Source organism: Danio rerio, chromosome 17 (assembly GCF_052040795.2).
Source record: "Danio rerio strain M-AB ecotype USA chromosome 17, GRCz13ab, whole genome shotgun sequence".
NCBI classification, from domain to species: domain Eukaryota; kingdom Metazoa; phylum Chordata; class Actinopteri; order Cypriniformes; family Danionidae; genus Danio; species Danio rerio.
In genome coordinates, this window is record NC_141037.1 from 1,830,001 (window position 1) to 1,854,134 (window position 24,134).

Here is a 24,134-nt window from a genome sequence, read left to right on the forward strand (position 1 = left end):
ATTAGAGTACTTTAATATATCAGCTTGTTTGAATGAGTGCAAAAATGTTAATAAAATCCCTCATTTATTTTGTGTTAAAGGCAAAGAAGGAAACAGATACTTTCTGCATTACAACGGGAGTGCATGGGCGTGTGTGTCCTGCATTGATGACAATTCAACCACCACCGCTAACTATACAAATAACTGTACGACATCAACTCCAACAACACAGAGCCCAACTACCAGTTCAACACAACACATCACACCTACCCAGTCAAACCCTTATACAACTGCAGTTAGTACTGTCGGTAAACCGGAGATGATGGTAAACATAACTCCTCCGACAATAAGTGCAGATGGAACCATTGATCCTTCAAAAGCATCGTAAGTGTGTGTTAAGCAGTGGATATTAAGGTTAAAAACTCACACAGAATCCTTACTGATTCAGTTTATTTCACAGGGAAGTCTTGAACAATCTGAAGTCTCTGCTGGATGACATAAAAAACAGCAATAAAAGCAATGCAGGGATCAAAACGGGGGACATTATTGGTGTTATCCAATTACAAGATGAGAAGACCAACCGCAAAGACGTCGATATATGCTACTCTTCACAACAGGACCTGATGAACGTAAGGCATGGGAAAAAATTAAGATGCAGTATATATAGGATTGACCTAGTGGTTGACCTTGGTATTGCCGTCCAAATTCAAAATATTGAAGATGTTTTTTTTTCAACTGCACCTTGGTTATGAGCCAATGCAGGTTTAAGCACACAAACACACACAGACAGGATGATCAGCAATACACAAATATCTTTACAGATGAAAACAATTAAAGGATTAAAATGTTACAAAAATGATTATTTACTACATAGACATATAAACCACTGCCTGCATGCCTTCTTCACCTGTGGGGGCTTTTTCAGTTCATTCATAACAATTTGCATATCTATAATGTTATTATTATTAGCAGTATTATTTTTTTATCTGCATATTTATATTAGTTTTAATAAAAACAAGATTAGATTCATCCACCTGTGGGGTTTTGGAGACGTCTGCATCACCTTATGGGGCATAAGACACAGGCTGCCAGATTGACAACACCAAAACTAGTGAGCATGCCTGATTATCATGCTGGGTTCATAACAACAGTAAATTACATACAAAGTCAATGCAAATGCAGGAACAGTGGTAAAATATCGCTAATGTTTACATACAGTTGAAACCAGAAGTTTACACTCTAAAAACAGGAACATAACCATTTAAAAAAATGTCTGATGGCAAATCATCCTAAACCCTTACTATTTTAGGTTTGTTAGGATTAACTAAATGATTTGCATTTGCTAAATGCCAGATTAATGAGAGAATTGTTTTTTTTAGATTTTTGTTTTTATTAATTTATAGACAGTCAGAAGTTTACACACATTTCCTTGGTATTTTTCAGCTTTGCTTTTAAACTGTATAACTTTGGTACAATGTTTTGGGTCTCCTTCCACAAGCTCCTCACAATAGTTTGCAGGAATTTTGGCCCATTCCTCCTGACAGAATTGGTGTAACTGAGTCAGATTTGTAGGCTGTCTTGCTCGCACAAGCTTTTTCAACTCTGCCCACAAATTTTCTATAGGATTGAGGTCAGGGCTTTGTGATGGCCACTCCAAAACATTCACTCTGTTGTACTTAAAGCACATTTGAGCTAATTTGGCAGTATGATGAGGGTCATGGTCTGTTTGGAAGACCCATTTGTGGCCAAGTTTTAATCTCCTGGCTGATGTCTTAAGAAGTTGCTTCAGTATTTCCCCATGTTGTCACACAAGGAAGCAGTGTGTTTGAGCTTTTTCTCCAATACTATTCTACAGTTGTGCCTCACATTAACTCAAATGTTGTTAATTGGCCAATCAGAAACCTCCAAAACCTTGACATCATCATCTGAGCTTTATCAGAGACGGAATAATCTTATTGTGTGTAAACTTGACTTACAAGAAGAGTTAGAACAATTTTTCCAACAATATCTCTTATTATTCTGATATTAAGCAGAACAGAAACATGTGATCATCCTAACTTACCTAAAAGAGAAACAGTTTAGTAGCATTAACATCCGACTCTTTTTAAATGGTGATGTGCCTTTTTCTACAGTGTATAAAAACTTCTGCTTTCAATTGTATGCAATATTATTTACTATTTAAAACTATCACAGGCTCTATTTTAACTATATAGGCGCTAAGTCCAAAGCACATGGTGCAAAAGCATTAAGAGAGTGAACGAATAAATTTTTGCTATTATAAGGACGTAAAAAATGTATGGTCTGTAACCTGGTGCATGGTCTAACAGGGTTGTGCTTATTCTATTAATGAGTTCTGGGTGTGTTTTGAGCATAACGGGCATTAAACCAATTAGAGTATCATCTCACATCCCCTTTAAGAGTCACTTGCGTCACACCATCATGGTGCATTTGCTATTTACATGGTGGACTTTGTAAGTGTAAAACTGAAAACTTCACTAGCGAGAAAACAGTTAAACAGAGCATCTGCATCACTAGGATAAAGAATGAGCCTCCTCCATTCAGCCTCTTTACTTTCTCTTTACTTTACTCCTTTACTTTGGTGGAGTGAGGAAGCGGTGGAAACTCACTCCACTGAACACATCCATTAGCCCACACATTTAATTTCCTTTGTTAAGTGCAAAGATTTGTTTGAAACTATTTCTAAATTCAGTTCTAATCTCCAGTAAAGGAATAAATACGCAATAATAATGAAGTGTGGTCAGAAAACTGAGTTATATCCAAACACGGCCTGTTCTTATGCCCCATATGTTGATGCAGACATCTCCAAAACCCCACAGCTGGGCAAGTCTAAACTTGTGTCTATTAAAACTTATATAAATCTGCATATAATTAATAATACTGATAAAAATAATAACATTATACAGGTGCAGATTGTCATGAATAAACTGAAAAAGCCCCCCAAGGTGAAGGCATGTAGGATATGGTTTTTATATTTATGTCGTCTATGTTTTTGTATCATTTTAATCCTTTAATTATTTTCATATGTAAACATATTTGTGTATTGCTGTACATACTGTGTGTATTAAGCATTTAAATCTGCATAGGATCATATCGAACATGCTCTCCGCTGGACTTTTGACCTGCTTTTACTTGGTCAATGGCAAGGTCTATTAAATATCTACACATCAACAATGTGCCTTAACACACCTCCTTTAGAGATTAGCACACCCTAGAGTCCACAATGTGGCACAAATGGACTTGCTTTATAAGCAACATGATAAAAAAACTAAAAACTGGAGTTGCACTGGTCAGAAAATAGCAACATCCACATACAATGAGGCAAACTTCAAGACTGAAAAAAAATTAGCTGTTTTCTGCCAAGGCAACCCTGGTGCTGAAATGTAATTGGGTAAACTGGCAGTGGGCGGAGTTACAGAGGTCAAAACAAACACAGACATTCCGACAGGAAACGTACATTCTTATAACTGATGTTTTTAGATAAACAACTATATGCATTTAGCATGTTTTTAAAACATCTGCAAACATACCTGGGCATTATTTGCTATAGAAGAGTCTTCTATACCTTTATAACATGTCCCTCTGAGGAAGAATTAAAATTTACTGATGGCATCCTTTTTTACAGGTTGTTGAGACTAACCAGAAGACAGACTTTCCCTGGTCTGTAAAGGTTCCCAGTGAAGCCTTTGATAAATCAAGTCTGGAAAACAATGGAAGTGCTTTTGTTGGAGTTTTGCGGTACCCAAACATGGTTAAAGAGGTTTGCTTCTGTTTGTGCTATTTGAAAAGCTGAAGAGATGTCAAAAACTCGACATTTGCGCAAATGTATATTAATCAGTTCGTCATTATTTCAATATTGATCACTCTATTTTCATATGGTTTCTGATTTAGGATGAAACTAAAAATTACACAGTTTTAAACAATATGGTTTATGGAATAACAATGGGAGCCAATATCTCCAACCTCAACAACAATATAGAAATGACCATCAAACTGAAGACTCTGGTAAGGAAGGTTTTGTGGCAAAATGTACCTTGTTACAAATCTATAACTAACAATGACCAGACTAACGTTGTCTTGCAGGTCGGTAATGCATCCTGCACATCTTGGGATGGCAATGGTAAATTCATTTGAGGCTCTATTGATCAGTTTGCATTAACAAAGCTAGTTCATCTTATTCAGCTACATCTGTGGCTCTCTTTTCTTTGAAGGGAATCTTAAGTGGACAATGTTTGGCTGTGAGACAGAAATGATCGACAATAACACCATAAAGTGCTCGTGTTCACATCTGACATTCTTTGCAGTGCTGATGGTGAGCACCTTCATTATCTGTTTCAATTCAAATCCCTATTAAAACAACATCTTTATAAATAAACTGAAACACCTGCTCCTTTTAAACATTTACCTGAAAATCACTGGTAAATTGCCTTGAAGAGATCATTTGTAAACAAGCCATTTTGATAAATATTGCCAATATTTTGTGGACATGATAGTAAACTCATCAATCTGAACTGGGTGTTTTTTTTTCTCAGTCTGTGCCAGATGCAAACGCTGTAGCGCCATATCTGGATTCACTGACCCTCATCTCTTCTGTCGGCTGTGGGATCTCTGTGTTTTTTCTGGCCATCGCTCTGTTCATGCATTTCTTGCTGCGGTAGAGTCTACTAAAGCACAACATACAAAGACTCCTGTTTACTATTAAGGTTTAGGTTACAAACGCAGGTTGTTTTTCTATTTCAACAGGAAAGCTAAATCCAATCAGGCCACAAAGATCCTGATCAACATATTAGTGGCCCTTTTTCTCCTGAATGTGTCTTTTCTGTCAAACGAGAGCGTGGCAAACTCAGGAGACAAGAATGCTTGTGTCTTCATAGCTCTGCTGATGCATTACTCCATGCTGACCTCATTCACCTGGTTCTTCATTCAAGCTCTTCATATGTACTTATGGCTCATCCGACAGAACGTCACCATCACCAACTACATGAGGAAGATCACCGTGTTGGGCTGGGGTGAGTGAAGAGCAAATCCCTGCTGTAAAACAACAGTTCAAAACCAAAAACCATTGTCAAATTGACTCCAACAAGAAATCATACCAATGAGTTTCTGTTAGGAAACTGTAATGCAGTTTTTATTCGTTATTAGTGATACTGGTTGCCTTGTCTTTGTTGTTTTTTCTCCTTCCCATGTTTCATGTTCCACACCTAGTTTTTCCCTCATGCAACTGCCTTGCTACCTGTGTCAAGGGTGGTAACAGGGTGGCCATGGAACTTGCCAAAGATCTCAACAGTAAGCCATTATAATGGATATTGTGTTGCCCAGCCATGCCAGCAGTCTCAGCACTCCCTATTCCTGGGGTCTTGATGTATGATATTCCGGCAGTTTCAATACTCTCAGGCCCAGTTGTCTCATTGCTCACTATTCCTGATCAAAGCGCATTCCTATTGTCATGATTCAATGGGCTTTTGCACAGTGCACAAGGTTTACAAGGTTGCACACTGCACTGTGGAATGTGCCCCTACAGAGCTGATTCTTATTCCAGTTCATGACTCAGAATTTCAGAATTTGTTTCAAAGCCGACTCCACTCCAGAGCCTGATCTTGTACCTGTTCCAGCTGTTGACTCCATGTCAGAGTCTGTTCTTGTGGCTGTCCCAGTTTGTGACCCCATTCCAGAGCAAGTTCCAGTTCCTGACTTCACTCCAAAGTCTGTTTTTTTGTCTGTTCCAATCTGTGACCTCATTATAGAGCCAAGTTCAGTCTGTGACTCCCCATCCAGCAGCTGTTTCAGTTTGTGACTCTGCTCCAGAGACTGCTCCTGTGTCTGTTTCAGTTTGTGACCCCCTTCCAGAGCCAGTTCCAGTTCCTGATTCCCCTCCAGAGGCTGATCTTTTGCCTGCTCCAGTCCTTGACTCCACCTTGAAGTCTTTTCTTGTCCTTGTTTTAGTCCTTGATTCCACTCTAGAGTCTGTTCCAATGCCTGTTCCAATCTGTGACCTCATTATAGAGCCAGGTCCAGTCTATGACTCCACACCAGTGGCTGTTTCAGTTCATGACTCTGCTCCAGAACCTGCTCCTGTGCCTGTTCCAGTTTGTGACCCAATTAATTCCAGAGCCAGTTCCATGTCCTGATTCCCCTTCAGAGGCTGATCTTTTGCCTGCTCCAGTCCTTGACTCCACTCTAAAGTCTTTTCTTGTCCCTGTTTTAGTCTTTGATTCCACTCTAGAGCCTGTTCCTATGTCTGTTCCAATCTGTGACCTCATTATAGAGCCAGGGTCAGTCTGTGACTTCCCTCCAGCAGCTGTTTCAGTTTGTGGATCTGCTCCAGAGTCTGATCCTGTGTATGTTTCAGTTTGTGACCCCCTTCCAGAGCCAGTTCCAGTTCCTGTTTCCACTCCAGAGCCTGATCTTGTGCCTGTTCCAGCCGTTGACTCCATGTCAGAGTCTGTTCTTGTGGCTGTTCCAGTTTGTGATCCCATTTCAGAGCAAGTTCCAGTTCCTGACTCAACTCTAGAGTCTGTTTTTTGTCTGTTCCAAACTGTGACCTCATTATTGAGCCAGGTTCAGTCTGTGACTCCCCATCCAGCAGCTGTTTCAGTTTGTGACTCTGCTCCAGAGCCTGATCCTGTGCCTGTTTCAGTTTGTGACCCCCTTCCAGAGCCAGTTCCAGTTCCTGATTCCGCTCCAGAGGCTGTTCTTTTGCCTGCTCCAGTCCTTGACTCCACTCTAAAGTCTTTTCTTGTCCCTGTTTTAGTCCTCGATTCCACTCTAGAGCCTGTTCCTATGCCTGTTCCAATCTGTGACCTCATCATACAGCCAGGTCCAGTCTATGACTCCACGCCAGTGGCTGTTTCAGTTCATGACTCTGCTCCAGAACCTGCTCCTGTGCCTGTTCTCGTTTGTGACCCAATTCCAGAGCCAGTTCCAGCCTCTGATTCCACCCCAGAGCCTGTTCTTTTGCCTGCTCCAGTCATTCACTCCACTCTAAAATCTTTTCTTATGCCTGTTCCAGTCATTGACACCAGTCCACAGCCTGTCCATGTACCTGTTCCAGTCTGAGACCGCATTCTAGAGCCAGGCCCAATGTGTGACTTCATTCCAAGAGGCTGCCTCAGTTTGTGACACTGCATCAGAGACTGTTCATGTGCCTTTTTTTTGGTTTTTGATCCCATTCCAGTCAGTTTCACTCTTTGAAGTGACCTGCTCCAGGGCCCGCTCCAGTACACAACCTGTCTCAAAACCAACCCTACCGGTTCCTCTATGGCACCACTCCCTGGTTTGCTGCCCTGCAGGCCCCACCCAGGCAACTTGCAGTTTCATTGGCTATTGTCATACTCATACCAGTCCTTTACTCAAGGGATCACCAAGCTTCTTCCTGGAGGGCCGGTGTCCTGCGGATTTTAGCTCCAACCCTAATCAAACACCTGAACAAACTAATCAAGCTCCTTCTAGGTATACTTGAAACACCCAAGCAGGTGTGTTGAGGCAAGTTGGAACTAAACCCTGCAGGGACGCCGGCCCTTCAGGACCGAGATTGGTGACCCCTGCTTTACTCCATTCTAAAGTCTGTTCCAATCTGTGACCCCATTCCATAGCAATTTCCAGCGCTTCACTTTACTCCTGAGCCTGTTCTTGTGCCTGTTCTAGTCCTTGACTCCATTCTAAAGCCAGTTCCATTCTGTGATTCCACTCCTAAGATTTTTTTCAGTCTGTGACTCTGCTAAAGAGCCTATTCCTATGCTTGTCCAGTCTGTGGCTTTACTCCAGAGCTTGTTTTATTCCTGTTCCAGTCTGTTACATCTCTTTAAAAACCTTCTCCAGGGCCCGCTCCAGTACACAACTTGGTTCAAAAGCCAACCCTGCCTGCTTCTCCATGGCACCACTCCCTGGTTTACTGCCCTGCAGGCCCCACAAATGCAACTTACAGTTTCACTCTAAAGTCTGTTCCAATCGGCGACCCCATTCCAAAGCTATTTCCAGTCCTTCACTTAACTCCAGAGCCTGTTCTAGTCTTTGACTCCATTCTAGAGCCAGTTCTATTCTCTGACCCCACTCCAGAGGCTATTTCAGTCCATGACTCTGCTCCAGAGCATGTTCCAGTCCATGTTCCAATTCAGCCTGTTGCAGTGCATCACTCCATTTCAGAGGCAGTTCCAGTCTATAACTCTGCACCAAAGCCTGTTCATATGCCAGTCCAGTATGTGACTTTACTCCTGTTACTACGCTTGTCCAGTCAGAGCCTGTTTTAGTCCATGGTTCCATTCCAGAGCTTGTTCCATTACCTGTTCCAGTCTGTGACATCTCTCTAAAACCTACTCCAGGGCTCGCTCCAGTACATGACTTGGCTTAAATAAGCCTGCTTATTTTTTCCATGACAGTTCAAAGATCCACAGAAGTTCTCTTCTGCTCCGCTAAAGAAGTCCTTAGCAGAGTCTGTTCCTAGACAGTGGGTACCACTTCCTGGTTTCCGGCTCTGCCAGTCCTATCTGGGCAACCTGCAGCTTCATTGCCTGTTCCAGTCCTTGACTCCATTCTAAAGCCAGTTCCAGTTTGTAACTCCAGTCCAGAGGCTGTTTTACTCGGTCACACTTCTACTATTGTGTAATTAGTCCTGTTTCTGCACTGTACCCTCTGTGTTTGCCTTTAATACATATTAGCTGCTTTTGTATGCACTTTCATCTTGGCCTTACATTGCCCAACAACAACCCTTACTGTAAAACATGCTTTGATCAGTTTTATTTTATTATTTCTTCTCAAGTATTTGGAAGTTAATTTGTTATAGGTTTTACTCATGGATTTGTTTTTAACAATTTCTATTTAATTTTTTTAAATAATATTTGTACTTAGTTTAGTAGAAGTAAAACTAACTAATATTTTGAAATTCTGTATTGGCTTCACATTATTTTTTTTATTCCCCTGTACTGTGTGTGTTTCTTAGGTTTTTCTACACCGATAGTCGTGGTTATTCTTTCAATAGGAGGATATAAAACACTGACCCTAAACTCAACATCTGGAAAAATTGTACAAATGTATGTAGTTCTTCACGTCTCACATGCATGAATTAATGAAGCTTCTCCATGTCAGCATTGTGTCTTCTCTAATATCTGCAGGTGCTGGATTACAGATCTCTACATTCAGTACATAGTGAACATCGGCTTCTACAGCCTAGTTTTCATCTTCACAACATTCATCTTCATCATCATCGTCACTAAGATTTTCCAGTCCAGAGACATAAGAGCGACTGAGGGCAAGAGACTGACGTTCAAAAAGCAGCTGATGATGGTGTTGAGTTTGTTTCTTCTGTTTGGTCTGACGTGGGCTGTTGCCTTCTTCAGTTATGGACCGATGCTCATTCCCTCATATTACATCTTCTCTGTGCTCAACTCCTTTCAAGGTGAGTAACAAGAACATTTTATTCAGAGTGTTTCTGTTTTATGAATGAATCTCAACAAAGGAAATGATGTATGATTTTTTTTACATTATTATAACTAAAATATTTATTATAAGATGATAAATTGGCAATTATTCTAATTAAAGCCTTCAGCACAAGAATGTTTTGCTCACAATTTTTAAAATCGCCCTGCTGAATCTCTAAACTGAAATTATTTTCTCTGTTTTTCCAGGGTTTTTCCTCTTCCTGTATTATTATCACATTCATAATGATGCTGCTGGTAGTTTCTCCGATGATCCAGGAAGCCCAAGCACCACCACATCCATTGTTAAATCCAGCAATCCTGTGGGAAATTTGTATAACTAATTTTATTAAGACAAAGGGTGTTTTGTGCATCTTGCACTCTGTAGACTACCTGATTAACTAATTATGGGGAAATTGTGTATTCTCTAAGGTGTGTAGACACCTGCTGTATCCATTAGTGTTTTGGTTTTCTTTTGCCAATATTGAGTCTATTGTTGCCTAATGAACTGTACAGTCGTGAAATTTAGCACACATATAAAAGACAATAAGTACATTACTTTGTCCGAATTTGCACATACAGTTAAGGTCAGAATTATTAGCCCCCCTGAATTATTAACATCCCTGTTTATTTTTTCCCTTAATTTCTGTTTAATGAAAAGAGGATTATTTCAGCACATTTCTTAGCATAATAGTTTTAAAAACGTATTTCTAATAACTGATTTATTTTATCTTTGCCAAGATGACAGTAAATAATATTTTAGTTGATATTATTAAGACACTTCTATACAGCTTAAAGAGACATTTAAAGGCTTAACTAGGTTAATTAGGTTAACTAGGCAGGTTAGGGTAATTAGGCAAGTTATTCTATAATGATGGTTTGTTTTGTAGACTACTGGAAAAAAATAGCTTAAAGGGGCGAATAATTTTGTCCCAAAAATAGTTTAAAAAAAATGTAAAACTGCTTTTATTCTAGTCGAAATAAAACAAATAGGACTTTCTCCAGAAGAAAAAATATTATCAGACATACTGTGAACATTTCCTTGCTCTGTTAAACATCATTTGGGAAATAATTAAAAGAGAAAAAAAATCAAAAGGGGGCTAATAATTCTGACTTCAACTGTATATGTTAATGATCATATACTGGCTAGAAGCAAAATAACCTTTTCCACTGATTCAAGAGCTCAAGATCTAACAGCAGTGGTTCAGTGACACTAGTTCAAGATCAAGTTCATTTATTTATAGAGCACATTTTAAAGCAGTCACAAGACTGACCAAAGTGCTGTACATAAGACAAGGTAAAATGAAAGCATATAGAAATAAGGTAAGAGAAATGTCTGTAAAAATGTAGCAGTAGTAAGAACTATTACAATAATCTTAAAAAGCCAAGCTAAAAAGGTATGTTTTAAGAAGTGATTTAAAAATGGATAATGATGGAGCCATTCTAACCTCAAGGGGCAAGGTGTTCCATAACCGAAGACCCGCCACTCTGTCCCCTCTACGCTTCAGCCTGGAGTGAGGAACTGAAAGAAGATTCTGATCACTTGACCTAAGAGATCTCACAGGAGTGTAAAAATAAAGCAGCTCTGAGAGATGGGATGGGGCTAGACCAGGTGTGGGCAAACTTGATCCTCGAGGGCCAGTGTCCCTGCATAGTTTAGCTCCAACCCTATTCAAACAGACCTCCCTATAGAGTTCAAGTGATCTTGAAGACACTGATTAGTTTGTTCAGGTGTGTTTGACTAGTGTTGGAACAAAACTCTGCGGGGACACCGGCCCTCGAGGATCAAGATTGCTCATCCCTGGGCTAGACACTAGTTATGTTTCCATCCAAAGATGCAAATTAAACTTATGCACAAAACTGGAATATTGCAGAAATCATTAGTGAATGAAGCAGCATTTCCACCCAAGAAGAAACAAAAGAGGACACAATGATCAGTTCCATGCACATGCACAGATATCACTGAGAGGAGTGGAGTTCGCAGCACTGTTGGGATTCTCCACTGTGGTGTTTGCTCTTCTCTAATAAAAGAGATGCACCTTAGAAGACGAAACGCAATTGATGCAGTGATAGCGATGGCTTGTGGAGGCATGAGACGAGAGGCCAGACAGAAGCTCAAGACAGTTCTGGAGGGAATAGTAATAGAAGAATAGTAAAACTGAAGCACTCTGATGACCAACTGATGGAGGACTGAGGCATTTTACAATCAGCACAACAACATTTCACATCTGCAACAATGGAAAGCTGTAAACATGGAGAGCTGCAGACCAACATTACTGGCGCAAAAACCCTCAAATACACATTATATTAGAGATGCAATGATTAACCGATTTCACTGTTAAGCACACTTTTATTCGTCACGGTTAATTAATCATAAAGCCTTTTAAACACAGCATTTCTGCACAGAACAAAGCTGCTGCAACTAAGGCCGTACTCACACTATGTACAGTTGCCTCGAACCGGGCCAAAGCACGCTTGTCCCCACTCCTGTCTCCCCCGACTCACATTACAACTGGGCCTGGGCACGCTTACGTCATCGATGATGCGCTGGTCAGAAGCGCTTTTGCTCAGCTCAGTGGAGATTTCTCTAGTTATATCGCTTTAGTCGTTTGACATTCGGTGACACATATTTCGAGAGGGTGCTCGCTGCAGACCACTACATCAACCCCAACCCTAACCCTACCCCCAGTGACATCACTCGTAGAGGAAGTGCAAAAAAGGTGGAGCTCAAGCTCAAGCTCCCCCTCGCTGGAGCTCAGCTCGCCCAAATGGCTGTGCAGCGAGCACCACGTGAATATTTCGCTGAACAGATCCGCCACTTTTGAAGCTCATAAAGCTCTCGTGCTGCAGGAATTAGGAGGTCTGCTGAAGGTGCAGCTGTCATGCAGTAGGGGGTTTGCGTATTTAATAAACTACAGCAGCTTGTGTTCACTGAACAGTAAGAATGATTAATAAATCCATATCAAACAGCCCCTTAAAAGTCACGTCTCGCTTTCAGTTACAGGCTTTGGCGCGTTTTGCACTCACACACAAGCACCAAAGCCCAAGTGAACCGTGCCTGAGACTAATTCAGCGCACTCACACTTCTCAAATGATCCGGGAAACGGCCCTGGCCACGGTATGGATAGCATAGTGTGAGTTCGCCCTAAGTTGCTCCAGCTGTGCACTAGTTTGAAGTTCCGAGCTTGGACACCGAGGCTTTTATGCGCACACACTGGATTAACTGAGGCCCCGTTTACACTAGTGCGTTTTAGTTTTAAAATGGTGTCTTAGATCAAAAATGATCCGCGTCCACACTAGCATTTCACCTCTGAACATATCTCCGTCCACACTACGCCACCAAAACCGTATATATTACGTGACCATTCGTGCACTCTGGGCATGCGCGTTCTAGTATAAACAGGAAGCATGCGTCTCACTCGGCATTTGGTTATTGTTAGTCAACAAACACCGATTGAACAATGAACGCGATGGCAAAGAAAGCAAGAAAGGTATTAGAAAAGTCATGTGTTATAGTCATGTGATAGGGGCTTGACGAATAAGGGAAGGATACGCAATGACACAAAAGCCCCAATCAGGTGGCGAATCTCAGCAGCCCTGCCTCCGTTTCCAGATGTTTCCGTTTTCCCTCATCCACACTGAGACGGAGCAGCAGCGTTTCCAGCCTTTCCAGCGTTTCCAAAACGCTTTGTTTTTGGCACTCGAAAACTCCTGCGTAGTGTGGACGGATGGCGTAACTGTAGCAAAACTTATACGTTTTCAAACTAAAACGCATTAGTGTAAACTGGGCCTATGGCTGAAGCCATTAAAGGGCCATGAAACGCCTCTTCTCAGCAGGGTGTTTTCACACCTCTAGTCTGAAAAGAGTCAGGAAAGTGGGTGAGTCCAGCTTTGCTTAGATGGGAGTGTCAAGTGGCGAAAGAGGGAAGGGTTTGCATGGGAAGTTTCATTAAATGAACTACAGCTGATTTTCATACCGGCAACACAGACGCAGAGATAGATAGTGACTACGTTTACATGGACATCAGTAATGGAATGATTTGACTTAATCTGAATAAGACAATAATATGATTAAAGTGTTTAAATGAGTTGCGTTTTGAGTGTTCCTTTCATGATCCCGTTTTACATGTTATTGCACATAATTCGACATTTCCTCTGGAGTTTCAAGTAATTTCATATAATTTAATTGCAGCTTGGCACATTCACTTTTATTCAGGAACATTTCATGCATGCCCCCTGTGACAATCCGGATACTGGAACTGCTGGAAGAGTGTAGTTTTAATAGAATTTGATATTGCACACTGTATGGGATAAAAAAAAATAAATAAAAAAAACCTCAGCATTTCTCGGTAGAAACACAGCAGTGTGTGTATAGACTATTCTGTCGCAAAATGCGGTGAAAATCCTCCACAATGGTAATAGTTTGATTAAGGTGTTACATGTTTAGACTCAGAGAACAACATTTGCAGCAAATCTTTAAGTCCATAATATTGTAGTGATATTAATGTGCTGTGAACTGAGTAACTCAATCATTTTGACTATTGTCTGTCTTTAAACACTGAAAGAGTACTGCTGACAATACAAACTAACTAATAAACAATAAACAAACGAAAGGCACTGATCACACACTTACCAAATCTGTAAAGACAGGACAATCAACAGCAACTGGAGCCGCGTCTTTTTTAAAAGGAGACCAACAGCAAATCTGGATTTCACCATTTCCAGATGAGAAAAGCTCTTGAGTAAAAAATGTTCCTTACAAATATATATTTCTGTCTCGTGTTAGCAGACCACTGTAATCCACACGTGAGTCCAGCTGCGCTCTCATAGCAGGAAATGAAAACAAAACCTGTTGCAGCAAATTGTAACTGCAACACTGATGACCCGTATCTCCTAACACATCTTCTTCTTCCACTTGTTTTAGCAACACAACGTGGCATTTCTCTGCCGTCTGAACACTGTAAAAACAGGTAAAAACAGTCTTCGAAGCTATCATGCATATTAATGAAGTCGCACCTCATTCACAATAGAGCGTGCTGATTGGTTAAAACCAAGTCTTTCTCATGAATTAATGCTGAAAACAACATCACGTTGTGCCCCTGGGTACAGACATCCAGTCTTCACACTGGAATTAACGTAAGGATCTAATCTCCAGGACGCAACTTCAAAATATCTTTTCAAACCGGAAACGAATTTTCTCGAAATAATGCAAAAACAACCAATTTTCACTTGCTGGTGAAATAAGTGTGTCCTCATAGTGTTTACAGCAGTGTGGGACACATATACGACTGTCAACAGCTCAAACAATGTGTTTTGGTGTTTCGTGACCCTTTAACTAAGGGCTGTTCCAGCCTGATCTCATGAGAACACGCAAGTCATTTACATTTTGGCAGTTTAGTGGCTAATTCGTACGAGTTCAGTTGTACGAAATTGTACGATTTTAAAAAGGAGTCGTGGCACCTAACCCCACCCCAAAACCCAACCGTCATTGGTGGATGAGCAAATCGTGCTAAAATGTACGAATTAGATCACACGAATTTGTACGAATTAGCTACTAACTAAAAAAGTTATGAATAGCCGTGAGATTGTGTTGGCTGTTCATATATTGTGTCTTTAGTGCATGCAAGTTCGTTATTTCCAATAGAGGCGCATGCCTTGCGCAAGCATCCCACCTAGATGAAAGAATGCTGCCAGTGCACCATGAGTCACGTGACAAAAACTGGATCAATCAGCTTCATACTTTATATACACGTCTACTCAAAACGAGAAAAAAAAATACAAACTGAAAAATACCAAAGAATTTTGTAATGTAGTTGATCAAAAGTGTCTTTCAGACAGAGGTTTGGTGGCCGTTGACAACATGTGATCTCTTTAAAAGAGAAATACTCAGCTAATACGATGCTTAGATTTACATTAGACAAATTCTAATTCATTTATTCTTATTTTTATTCATTTATTAATTGTTCTGTCATTTACTTTCATTGTAAAGTAATTACTTATGTTTAAATGCCAATTTATTTTTTACTTGGATCCAATCCCCTTTCCCCTTCCCCTTGGCCCTTGAAACAGAATGCGAAGAGGAAGGGCTTTAAAATTTACCTCTAAGAAATGGGACAGCATTACAGCAGCTGCACTTGTCATCATATGTTATCGTGAGCTCTTGCTTCATTTGAGATCAGATGATTGTGAGTGCTGTAGTTACTTCAATTGTGTTATTTTTTGGTGTTTATCTTTAAGAAATCACTGAAGGCAACAATATCATGCAACCATAACCATATATTGTGGCAATATTATCATACTGTGCATTTACACAGTGGCCATATTCATCAATGTAAACACACGAAAACATCATTAACATTATAGCAGACACTGTAAACAGCTCATTCCCAGCCACTAGACTTTTCTGACAGGATATTCCAGTGTCATCGAGTGTCAGAATATTGTGGGACTGCTGTACAGGAGTTATGATTATGGATTATAGAGAGCCAAATTTAGCGTTTTATTTGAGCGTTTACTTAAAGCATGACGGTAAAACACAAGCGCTGTCATGTTTTTGTTTGTTGTAAAAATGTATAATAATGACAAAATAAAATACAAATTTTTGCATTTCCTGGCTTCCGTGTGCAGCCATGCTGTCATTGTAGCTGGTGTATTCTGGGAAATTTTTGTACGCCTTGGTTTCGAGTGTGGTCCTGCAAAATTTTCATTTGGAGGGGTATCTAACCACTCATCTTAGCTCTACGCTTTCAGGAAGAAGAGAATTGGGACACCCCAAATGATTGGTAGGGGTAAGTGTAAGGGCAAAGGGGTAGAATTGGGATTGGGCCCTACTTTAAGTCAGAAAAGAATATATTGTTAGTTTTATTATTGTTTTGTGCTGTATTATTTAGAGTTCAGATGCAAAACCCTCTAAATCCATCAGAGCTCTTTTCTTGTAAATGAGCATTTTCTATCAGGCTCCTCTGATTAGGTTCAGCTGTTGCATTTTATATGTAATAATAAGGTTATTAGATGGTAAATAAAATAACTTTTTTCATAAATGTCACTTTAGACAATTCTTTGATTTTTAACAAAGAAAAGTTTATTTTGCGTCAAAACCAGCTCAATCCACTTCTGCTTTTTTAACCCTTGTTTGGTGTTCAGGTCTGTAAGACCTGTTTTTTTTTTTTTTTCAAAAGAAAAATGAAACAATATATTATTTTTCCAACCAGAAATTCATTGGCTTTGGCTTAATTTCTGTGAAAAACATAAAAACAAACACATTTTCAACACATAATGTACCTCCCCCCACGCATTTACATTACATACAAGGTGTTCGGGTCCACTAGACGCAGGTCTAATAAAAGTCTTGAAAGTGTAGGTCCAGTGTTCCCACACTCTGTCCTCCTTCTTTCTGGTGCAGCTGTTTTCTTCCCCTCCCCCTACCCCTCCTGCTCCCGCAAAAAGTTGCAACATTGTTGAAACACTGTCTGCTCTTACATTCCCGCACATTTTACCCTCTCTCGTGCGGGAACCAAGCTTTATTTTCTTGTACCCGTCCCCTCTGTGAATTTAGGACATAGTACTAAAAATAAGACTTTGCCAGTGTGGTTCCTTATTACAACTGATCAAGATGGCCAAAATATTATCTGCTGCGAGTGGCCTTGCAATTGATTGTGGAAGAGAGAAGAGCTTCTGATGATGATGTCCATGACCATGGTGGGAACAATATGAAAAAACAAATCTGTGGGTTTTATTTTTTCATAACATTAATAATAATAATAATAATAATAATAATAATAATAATAAATGAGAAGCACATTAATTCATCAATATGATCTAACAAAGGTAAAGGGGAAAAATTAACCATGTTTGCTGTTCATATGGCTTGTAATTGGGATTAAGTAAACATTTGTTGAGTATTTTAATATAAAACTGTTTGATAGTGCTAATTTGGAAAGCCAAAACTCTAGCGGGTCCACCAGACACTGGCTGAGGAACAAAAATACGAACTCCACACAAGGGTTAACAAAACCCCTCTAAATCCACCTATAAAGACAAGACAGTGTAATTAGCTGACAATAAAGATGCCATTAGAAATTATTTAACCACACATACAACACATTACACAAACCACCTGACATTTAAAATATATAAATCTGTCAGGTAAGTGGCGGTTCATTCCGCTGTGATGAACCAGGTAAAAAACAGAAGGAAAATAAAAGAATGAAATCTGTCAAGTAAATTAATTAATAGCATTAAAACTGACATTAATTAAATCTTAATCTGTTGTCTTTTCTGATATTTAGGATTTAGATTAATGTAGGTAAAGTAATGTAAACATTGTAAGCTAAGCTTGGTCGATTCAAATAATGTAGTGTAAAAACACTGTGAAACATCAATATCTGTGCATTGTCCATTAATATAAAAAGATGATCAGATGTATAGGTGATATGAAGTAATATAAATGATGAATAGTTTTAGACATTATATTTATCTTTAAAAAAAATAGCTTAAATTGGAAAATAAAACACAAGGTAGGCCTACTGGAGAAAAAGCGGGATGCCTCTCAGACACCTTTAGAAGCTGTCATTCATTCATTCATTCTCACCATACTCAAGGTCTTGGTCTCTTGCTTATCCTCACAGCATCCATGTGGGATAAAAGAACGGCATCTTAACTCTGTCTTTCGTGAAATGTAGTTGCCGTTTAATGTATAGTAAATCAGACTCATTCAAAGTAGCGTCGCTGTGCAAAAAACACATGTATGCTACACTTCTTATAATGCACAGTTTTAAGGTAAGGGGCGTTTTCATTTGCCATTCACTGACAGTCGGACAGGCTCATGCAGTTCATCAAATCCGTGTTTTAAAATCTGAATCGAAAGCAAAATCAGTCTCCTCATAAAGCCAGCGTATCAGCACCCTGCTATATTGAACACATATGATTCGATTCACGCCTTCTGATTCGATCTAGGGATATAGCAGCTTTTGCTGTCAAAGGCAAGTGGCGTTTAGCAGCTTTTGCAAACAAACTGTTATTTCTAAATGCGCTGACGCTGAGATTTAGAAACAGAACTATTTATTGATGGTGTACTACGTGCCTAAAGCATTCGCTCAATATCTTTATCTTATTTTTGGCGGAAGTGGCGTTTCGCGGCTTTTGCATCTGAACTCTTCGTCCGTGTTAAATAACACTTCAACATTTGAGACTTTTTCATGTGACTTACTAAACCGGTGGTGTTTTGAAATTAATGAATGCATAATAATCGTGAGGACAGTGAAACGTTCGAGGTTACTAAAGTAACCCTTCGTTCCCCGAGGAGGGGAACGGAAGCACTATAAGTGGATTTGATTGTAAAATCCACGCATTGGGAGGTTCGGTTCAGAAGCTACTCGTCTGAAAGAGTATTGAACGGGCCAATTAAGAATGAATTGGCAGCGCAAGCCTGCGCAGGTGAGCGGCATAAGCAATCAACTGAGTATATAAGCTCACCTGGCGCAGCAGACGCTATCCTTTTTAAGCTGAAGAGACTTTCAACAGCTAAGGGACAGTCATTATGGCGACGGAGTATAGTGCTTCCGTTCCCCTCCTCGGGGAACGAAGGGTTACTTTAGTAACCTCGAACGTTCCCCTTCGGGGGGAACTTCAGCACTATAAGTGGATTTGATTGTAAAATCCACGCATTGGGAGCCCATTGAAAGCGCCATAATGACTGCACCTTACCAACACCCCCGATGAGGAGATAGTCAAGCAAGCGTGACGCACCCACATCATGGGGGGCGCGGTCCTCCAACGTGTCCCTGGCCCTAATTTATCCTACTTCAACAGAAGTTTTACGGATTTATATATATTTTTTGGGAAGTCGTGAGCATCTAGATAATTCTAGGAAAATACGACAGTACGTTGGGAAGCGTGCAATCCCGATAGGGAGGACGCTGCGGAGGCCATCCGTTACCCAAGGGGGGATAGATGGCAGAATTTACATATGGACTAGCCCTAAAAAGGGGGAGTACGCATAGCAAAAGAGTGGTTAGCGGGGAGGGAAGACACGGGTCCGCCCAGGGGGGGGGGACTTAACCGTGGCTGAATAAGCATATGGGATCGCCTAGTGGGGACCACGCATAGCAGGCACCTTTACCCAAAACGCGGGCTGACCAGCGGGCAGACCTACAACGTAGTGGGCCAGCAAGTGACTCCTCCGCTGAGTCAGTGCTGGGGGCCACGGAGGAATCTGCAGGGCTCACCTGACGGGGAACTTTACTGACAGATAAAAAGGCGCACGTATCTCCGTGTTAGGGAAAATGGCGCAGCAAGCGTGTTTCAACACCCTACCGAATTGTTTCCTCAATCACCAAGGGTTACCTAATACCCTTGAGGAAACCGGCTCCACTCGCAGATTGTAAAACCTTGCAAATGTGTTGGGTGTCACCCAGCCCGCAGCTCTACAGATGTCTGTTAGAGGGGCGCCGCGTGCGCGCGCTCGAGAGGATGCGAAGCTCCGAGTGGAGTGCGCACGCGCTCTCGGGGGACGCGGCTCATCTCGGCTCTGATAGTGAAAGAAAGGCATCCACAATCTAGTGGGAACTTATTTCGGTACGGCACTTCCCTGCTGCCGACCGCTATAACAGACGAAGAGCTGCTCAGATGATCTAAACTCTGAGTGCGGTCCGGATAATACGCAAACGCGAACTGGACAATAAATAAGGGCTGGGTCTGCCTCCTCCGAGGGCAGCGCTTGCAGGCTCACTACCTCGTATTAAAACGGAGTGGTAGGAACCTTGGGCACATATCGCGGGCGGGGTCTCATACGTGAGAGAAGCCAGCCCAATTACAGGCACGAGTCACTGACCGAAAAATGCCTCCGGGTCCCCGACCCTCTAATCGATATCAACGCGACCAGCAGAGCTGTCTTCAGGGACAGAAAATACTGAGTCGAGGATCGAAGGGATCTGACGCGGCTTGTGTAGCGAGGGCGAGATCCTAAGAGGGCATGAGAGGGGGCGGGGTGGATTAATTCGCTTAACGCCCCTGAGGAACCGGATGATGAGGTTATGCGTTCCCACGGTGCTGCCAGCCACCGCGTTATGAGAGCGGAGATGGCAGCCACGTAACCTTGAGTGTGGAGGGCGACAGCCTGCTCTCCAACTTCTCTCGGCGTAAAGAAAGCACAACGCTGATCTGGCAAATTACGGGGGTCTTCTCAGCGAGAGACACACCATTCAGTGAATAGACTTCACGTCAGGGCATAGGCGCGCTCGGGGAGGGGGCTCTAGCCCGAGTGACGGTATTAGCCACCGCAATCGGAGGTTACCTAAGTCTTCCTCGCGTCTAAAAATCTCTTCAAAGATCGGCGAGGGTGCCAGGTGGTGCCCTGTCCCTGAGAGAGTAGGTGCTCTCTCGAAGGGACTGCCAGGGGAGGGCTATCGCGAGGGAGAGCTCTGACATCCAGGTCCGGTTGAGCCAGAGGGGCGCAACCAGCAACCTGTTCCTCGTCCTCCCTGACCATGCACAGTAACTGCGCGAGCAGGCTCACTGGGGGAAACGCGTATTGCGCGTGCCCCGAGGCCAGCTGTAAGCCAGTGTATCCGTGCCGAGAGCACTCGGTCAGGGAAAGAACAACTGGCAATGAGCGATCTCGGGGGAAGCAACAGATCGATCTGGGCTTCCCCGAATCGCGCCCATATCAGCTGAACAGACTCGGGGTGGAGTCTCCATTCTCCAGGACGCAAGGCTGCCGTGAGAGCGCATCGGCTGCACGGTTGAGCTTGCCTGAATATGAATGGCGTGCAGCGATTTCAGCCGCGGATGACTCCAGAGGAGCAGACGGCGGGCGAGCTGAGACATGCGGCGAGAGCGCATACCCCCTATACGGCTGATATACGCCACCGCCGCCGTACTGTCCGTCCTGACCAGCACGTGTTGCCGCTCCAACACCGGAAAAAAACGGTGGAGAGCGGGGAACACTGCCAACAGCTCCAGGCGATATGCCAATGCAACTGGGTACTTTTCCATAGGTCCGCAGCCGCATGCCCGCAACGCACAGCCCCCCAGCCCGTGTTGGAAGCGTCTGCTGAAACGACAACAAGACTGGACGCCTGTTCTAGAGACACCCAGGCCTGTAGGAACGAGGGGTCGCTCCAAGGGCTGAGGGCGCGGCGACACAGCGCAGTAACAGAGACTCGGTGTGCGCGCGCGTGCCATGCGCGTCTGGGGACTCGATCGTGAAGCCAGTGCTGAAGTGGTCTCATATAGAATAATCCGAGCGGCATGAAGCGGCTGCGGATGCCATATGCCCCAGGAGCCTCTGAAATAGTTTCAGTGGGACCACTATTTTACTGTCGAGCTCTCTCAGACAGTACAGCATCAGCTGAGCGCGCTCTCCGGAGAGGCGCGCTGCCATGGTGACCGAGTCCAGCTCCAGCCCGAGAGAAGAGATCCTCTGCACGGGGGCGAGTTTGCTCTTTTCTCGGTTGACCTGAAACCCCCACAGGTGGAAGTGCCAGAGCACTTTGTCTCTGTGCATAATCAACTGCTCCGAGAGAGGGCAAAAATCAGCCAGTCGTAAAGAAATTGAGTATGCAGATGCCCGCGAGCCGAAGGGCCGCTGAGGCACCCTCCGCGGGCTTGGTGAGGACCCGCGGAGACAGAGAGAGCCCGAAGGGGAGGGCTTTGTATTGCCAAGCTCGACCTTCAAACGCAAACCGCAGAAACTGTCGGTGGCGAGGAAGAGTGGAGACATGGAAATACGCGTCCATCAGGTCTAATGCTGCAGACCAACCCAGAGGACGAACGCACCGGAGGATGCGCTTCTGCGTGAGCATTCTGAACGGCAGCTTGTGCAGGCAGCGGTTCAAAACGCGCAGATCTAGGATTGGCCGTGACCCACCGCTCTTTTTGGGCACGATGAAGCGTGGGCTGTAAAACCCACTCTCCATCTCGGCTGGAGGGAGCGGCTCGATTGCATCCTTCGCCGGGAGGACAGCAATCTCCTCTCGCAAGACAGGGGCGGACAGGGGGCTGACCCTGGTGAATACACACCCGTGACTTGGGGGGCCGTTTCGCGAACTGAATCGCATAGCCGAGTCTGATTGTGCGTATGAGCCACCGCGAAGAGCTGGCCCGCGCTAACCAGGCAGGCAGAGCTCTCGCTAATGGACTCATCGCTACAATCGCTGACGTACCAGCAGTGGGGCAGCGCGGAGTGGGTGTGCTGATCCGGGAAGCTCGCGGGTCCCACGGAAAAGCTGGAGGTGAGATATTTGCTCTCACTCCAAACCCGAGCTCCGGAGGGGAGGCTCGAGGGGTGGGAGAAAGGAGACCGTCCTCCCAGCGCTCGTGAGCCACTGGCGAAACGCACCGAATCTGCAAGCTAGAAAGCATAGCGTCCCAGACTGGCAGATTTCGGGCTGTCACATCTGGGGAAGTGAAAAGTGCCCTTTCATAATGTTTTCATGGCAGTAAAAAGTGCCGTTGGAAATGGGGCCCCGCCCTCCAGCGGGGAAAGAGCAAGTTCCCTCTTCTCCAGATGGCCTGTCCCAGGGGCGCTTCGCGGTCCGTTGCCGGACTTAGCGGCGTTCTGGGCAGGGGGGCTGCCTGCTTCCGAGGTGCCCGACGCGCTCGCTTCGCCTTAGGCGTGTGCGGGGGCGGAGCAGCTCTCGTAGGCGGGCGCCTTCGGCGAGGAGCAGGTATGAATGGCACGGCGGGCGGAGCGGGCTACGGACCGCCGATAAGACATCACCCACCAACTGCTCTCTCACCGCCTTGAATTCCTGGGTGAATTCACAGACAGTGTCGCCGAACCTGGCTGGGGATATGGGGAAGTCAAGAAAGCGGACTTTGTCGACTTTGCGCATATCAGCCAGGGGTGGCGCTCCTGGACCACTAATGTGGACATCGTCCTCCCCAACGCACACGCAGCGGACTCAGTAGTCCGAAGAGCTAAGTCGGCGGCGGTGCGAAGCTCGTAAGCCTGGGTTGGACCCACCCTCGTGCAGCTCGGCCAGCGCCTGCGCTTGGTAGCGCTGGTAGGTGGCTATCGCATGCAAGGCGGAAGCAGCCTGGCCCGCAGCTATGTAAGCTCTAGCTCCGAGGGAGGTAGATAACTTACAGGCTTTGGATGGGAGACGAGGCGGACCCCGCCAAGAAGAGGCGCCGCGCGGATTTACCGCCATCGCGCACTCAACCTGAGGAATCGCCACATACCCCCTGGCTGTTTCACCGTCAAGAGTGGTTAGGGTGGAGGAACACGCAGCACGAGCAGAAAAAAGTGCTTTACAAGACCGCGTGAGCCTACTGTGCACCTCCGGGAAGAAGGGAACGCCCCTCTAGTCGGTCCGGCCGCGGAGCTGGGGGATAAACCATCTCCAACCCACGGCCGAAGCAGCCCGGGAAAGCACGGCTAACATGTCCGTTTCAGGATCCGTAGTGACAGCGCTCACCAGCCCGAAGGGGGCGAGCGGGTCTGGATCATCATCGGACAATGAAAGCCCACCCTCCGATGCCGCGGTGGACATCTGGTCTCCGGTGTCATCGGGCGTAAGGGCTACCATCTGTTAGACGGATCGCTTCCTCCGCCCGAAGCTTGGATGGAGCGCTTAGAGGAGCGGGAGGTCCGCGGGCCCGTGGGCGACGGATTATCTCTCGCTGAAACCCTCAGATCTGCCCGAGTGCCCGCTGCAGAGCAGGGGACAACTGGGGTGGTTCGCCTTTTTGCAAAGGCTAACCGCGATCTTGCGCAACAGTCAT

The 24,134-nt window shown here is 43.9% G+C and overlaps 3 protein-coding genes across 4 annotated transcripts in view; 2 read left to right on the forward strand and 1 right to left on the reverse strand.

Annotated features, from left to right (window-relative positions):
- Window positions 1-9,962, forward strand: part of LOC101883444 (adhesion G protein-coupled receptor G2) — a 41,564-nt gene extending 31,602 nt beyond the window's left edge. For both annotated transcript variants that reach the window (XM_087289958.1, XM_087289957.1), the window contains exons 8-18: window positions 81-363; window positions 440-608; window positions 3,623-3,757; window positions 3,889-4,002; window positions 4,081-4,117; window positions 4,209-4,309; window positions 4,530-4,651; window positions 4,741-5,006; window positions 8,933-9,023; window positions 9,105-9,388; window positions 9,618-9,962. In XM_087289958.1, coding sequence (XP_087146084.1) covers window positions 81-363; window positions 440-608; window positions 3,623-3,757; window positions 3,889-4,002; window positions 4,081-4,117; window positions 4,209-4,309; window positions 4,530-4,651; window positions 4,741-5,006; window positions 8,933-9,023; window positions 9,105-9,388; window positions 9,618-9,751 — 1,736 coding nt within the window. In that variant the 3' untranslated portion in view covers window positions 9,752-9,962. The remainder of the gene's footprint in view (window positions 1-80; window positions 364-439; window positions 609-3,622; window positions 3,758-3,888; window positions 4,003-4,080; window positions 4,118-4,208; window positions 4,310-4,529; window positions 4,652-4,740; window positions 5,007-8,932; window positions 9,024-9,104; window positions 9,389-9,617) is intronic.
- Window positions 1-24,134, reverse strand: part of arhgap11a (Rho GTPase activating protein 11A) — a 1,047,489-nt gene that overhangs the window by 546,164 nt on the left and 477,191 nt on the right. The window lies entirely within an intron of this gene.
- On the forward strand, window positions 5,259-7,410 carry LOC147839860 (uncharacterized). Its single transcript, XM_087291283.1, has 4 exons — window positions 5,259-5,283; window positions 5,557-5,700; window positions 5,827-5,897; window positions 6,001-7,410. Exons 1-4 carry the CDS (start codon window positions 5,259-5,261, stop codon window positions 7,051-7,053), a joined length of 1,293 nt encoding a protein of 430 aa, XP_087147409.1. The 3' UTR covers window positions 7,054-7,410.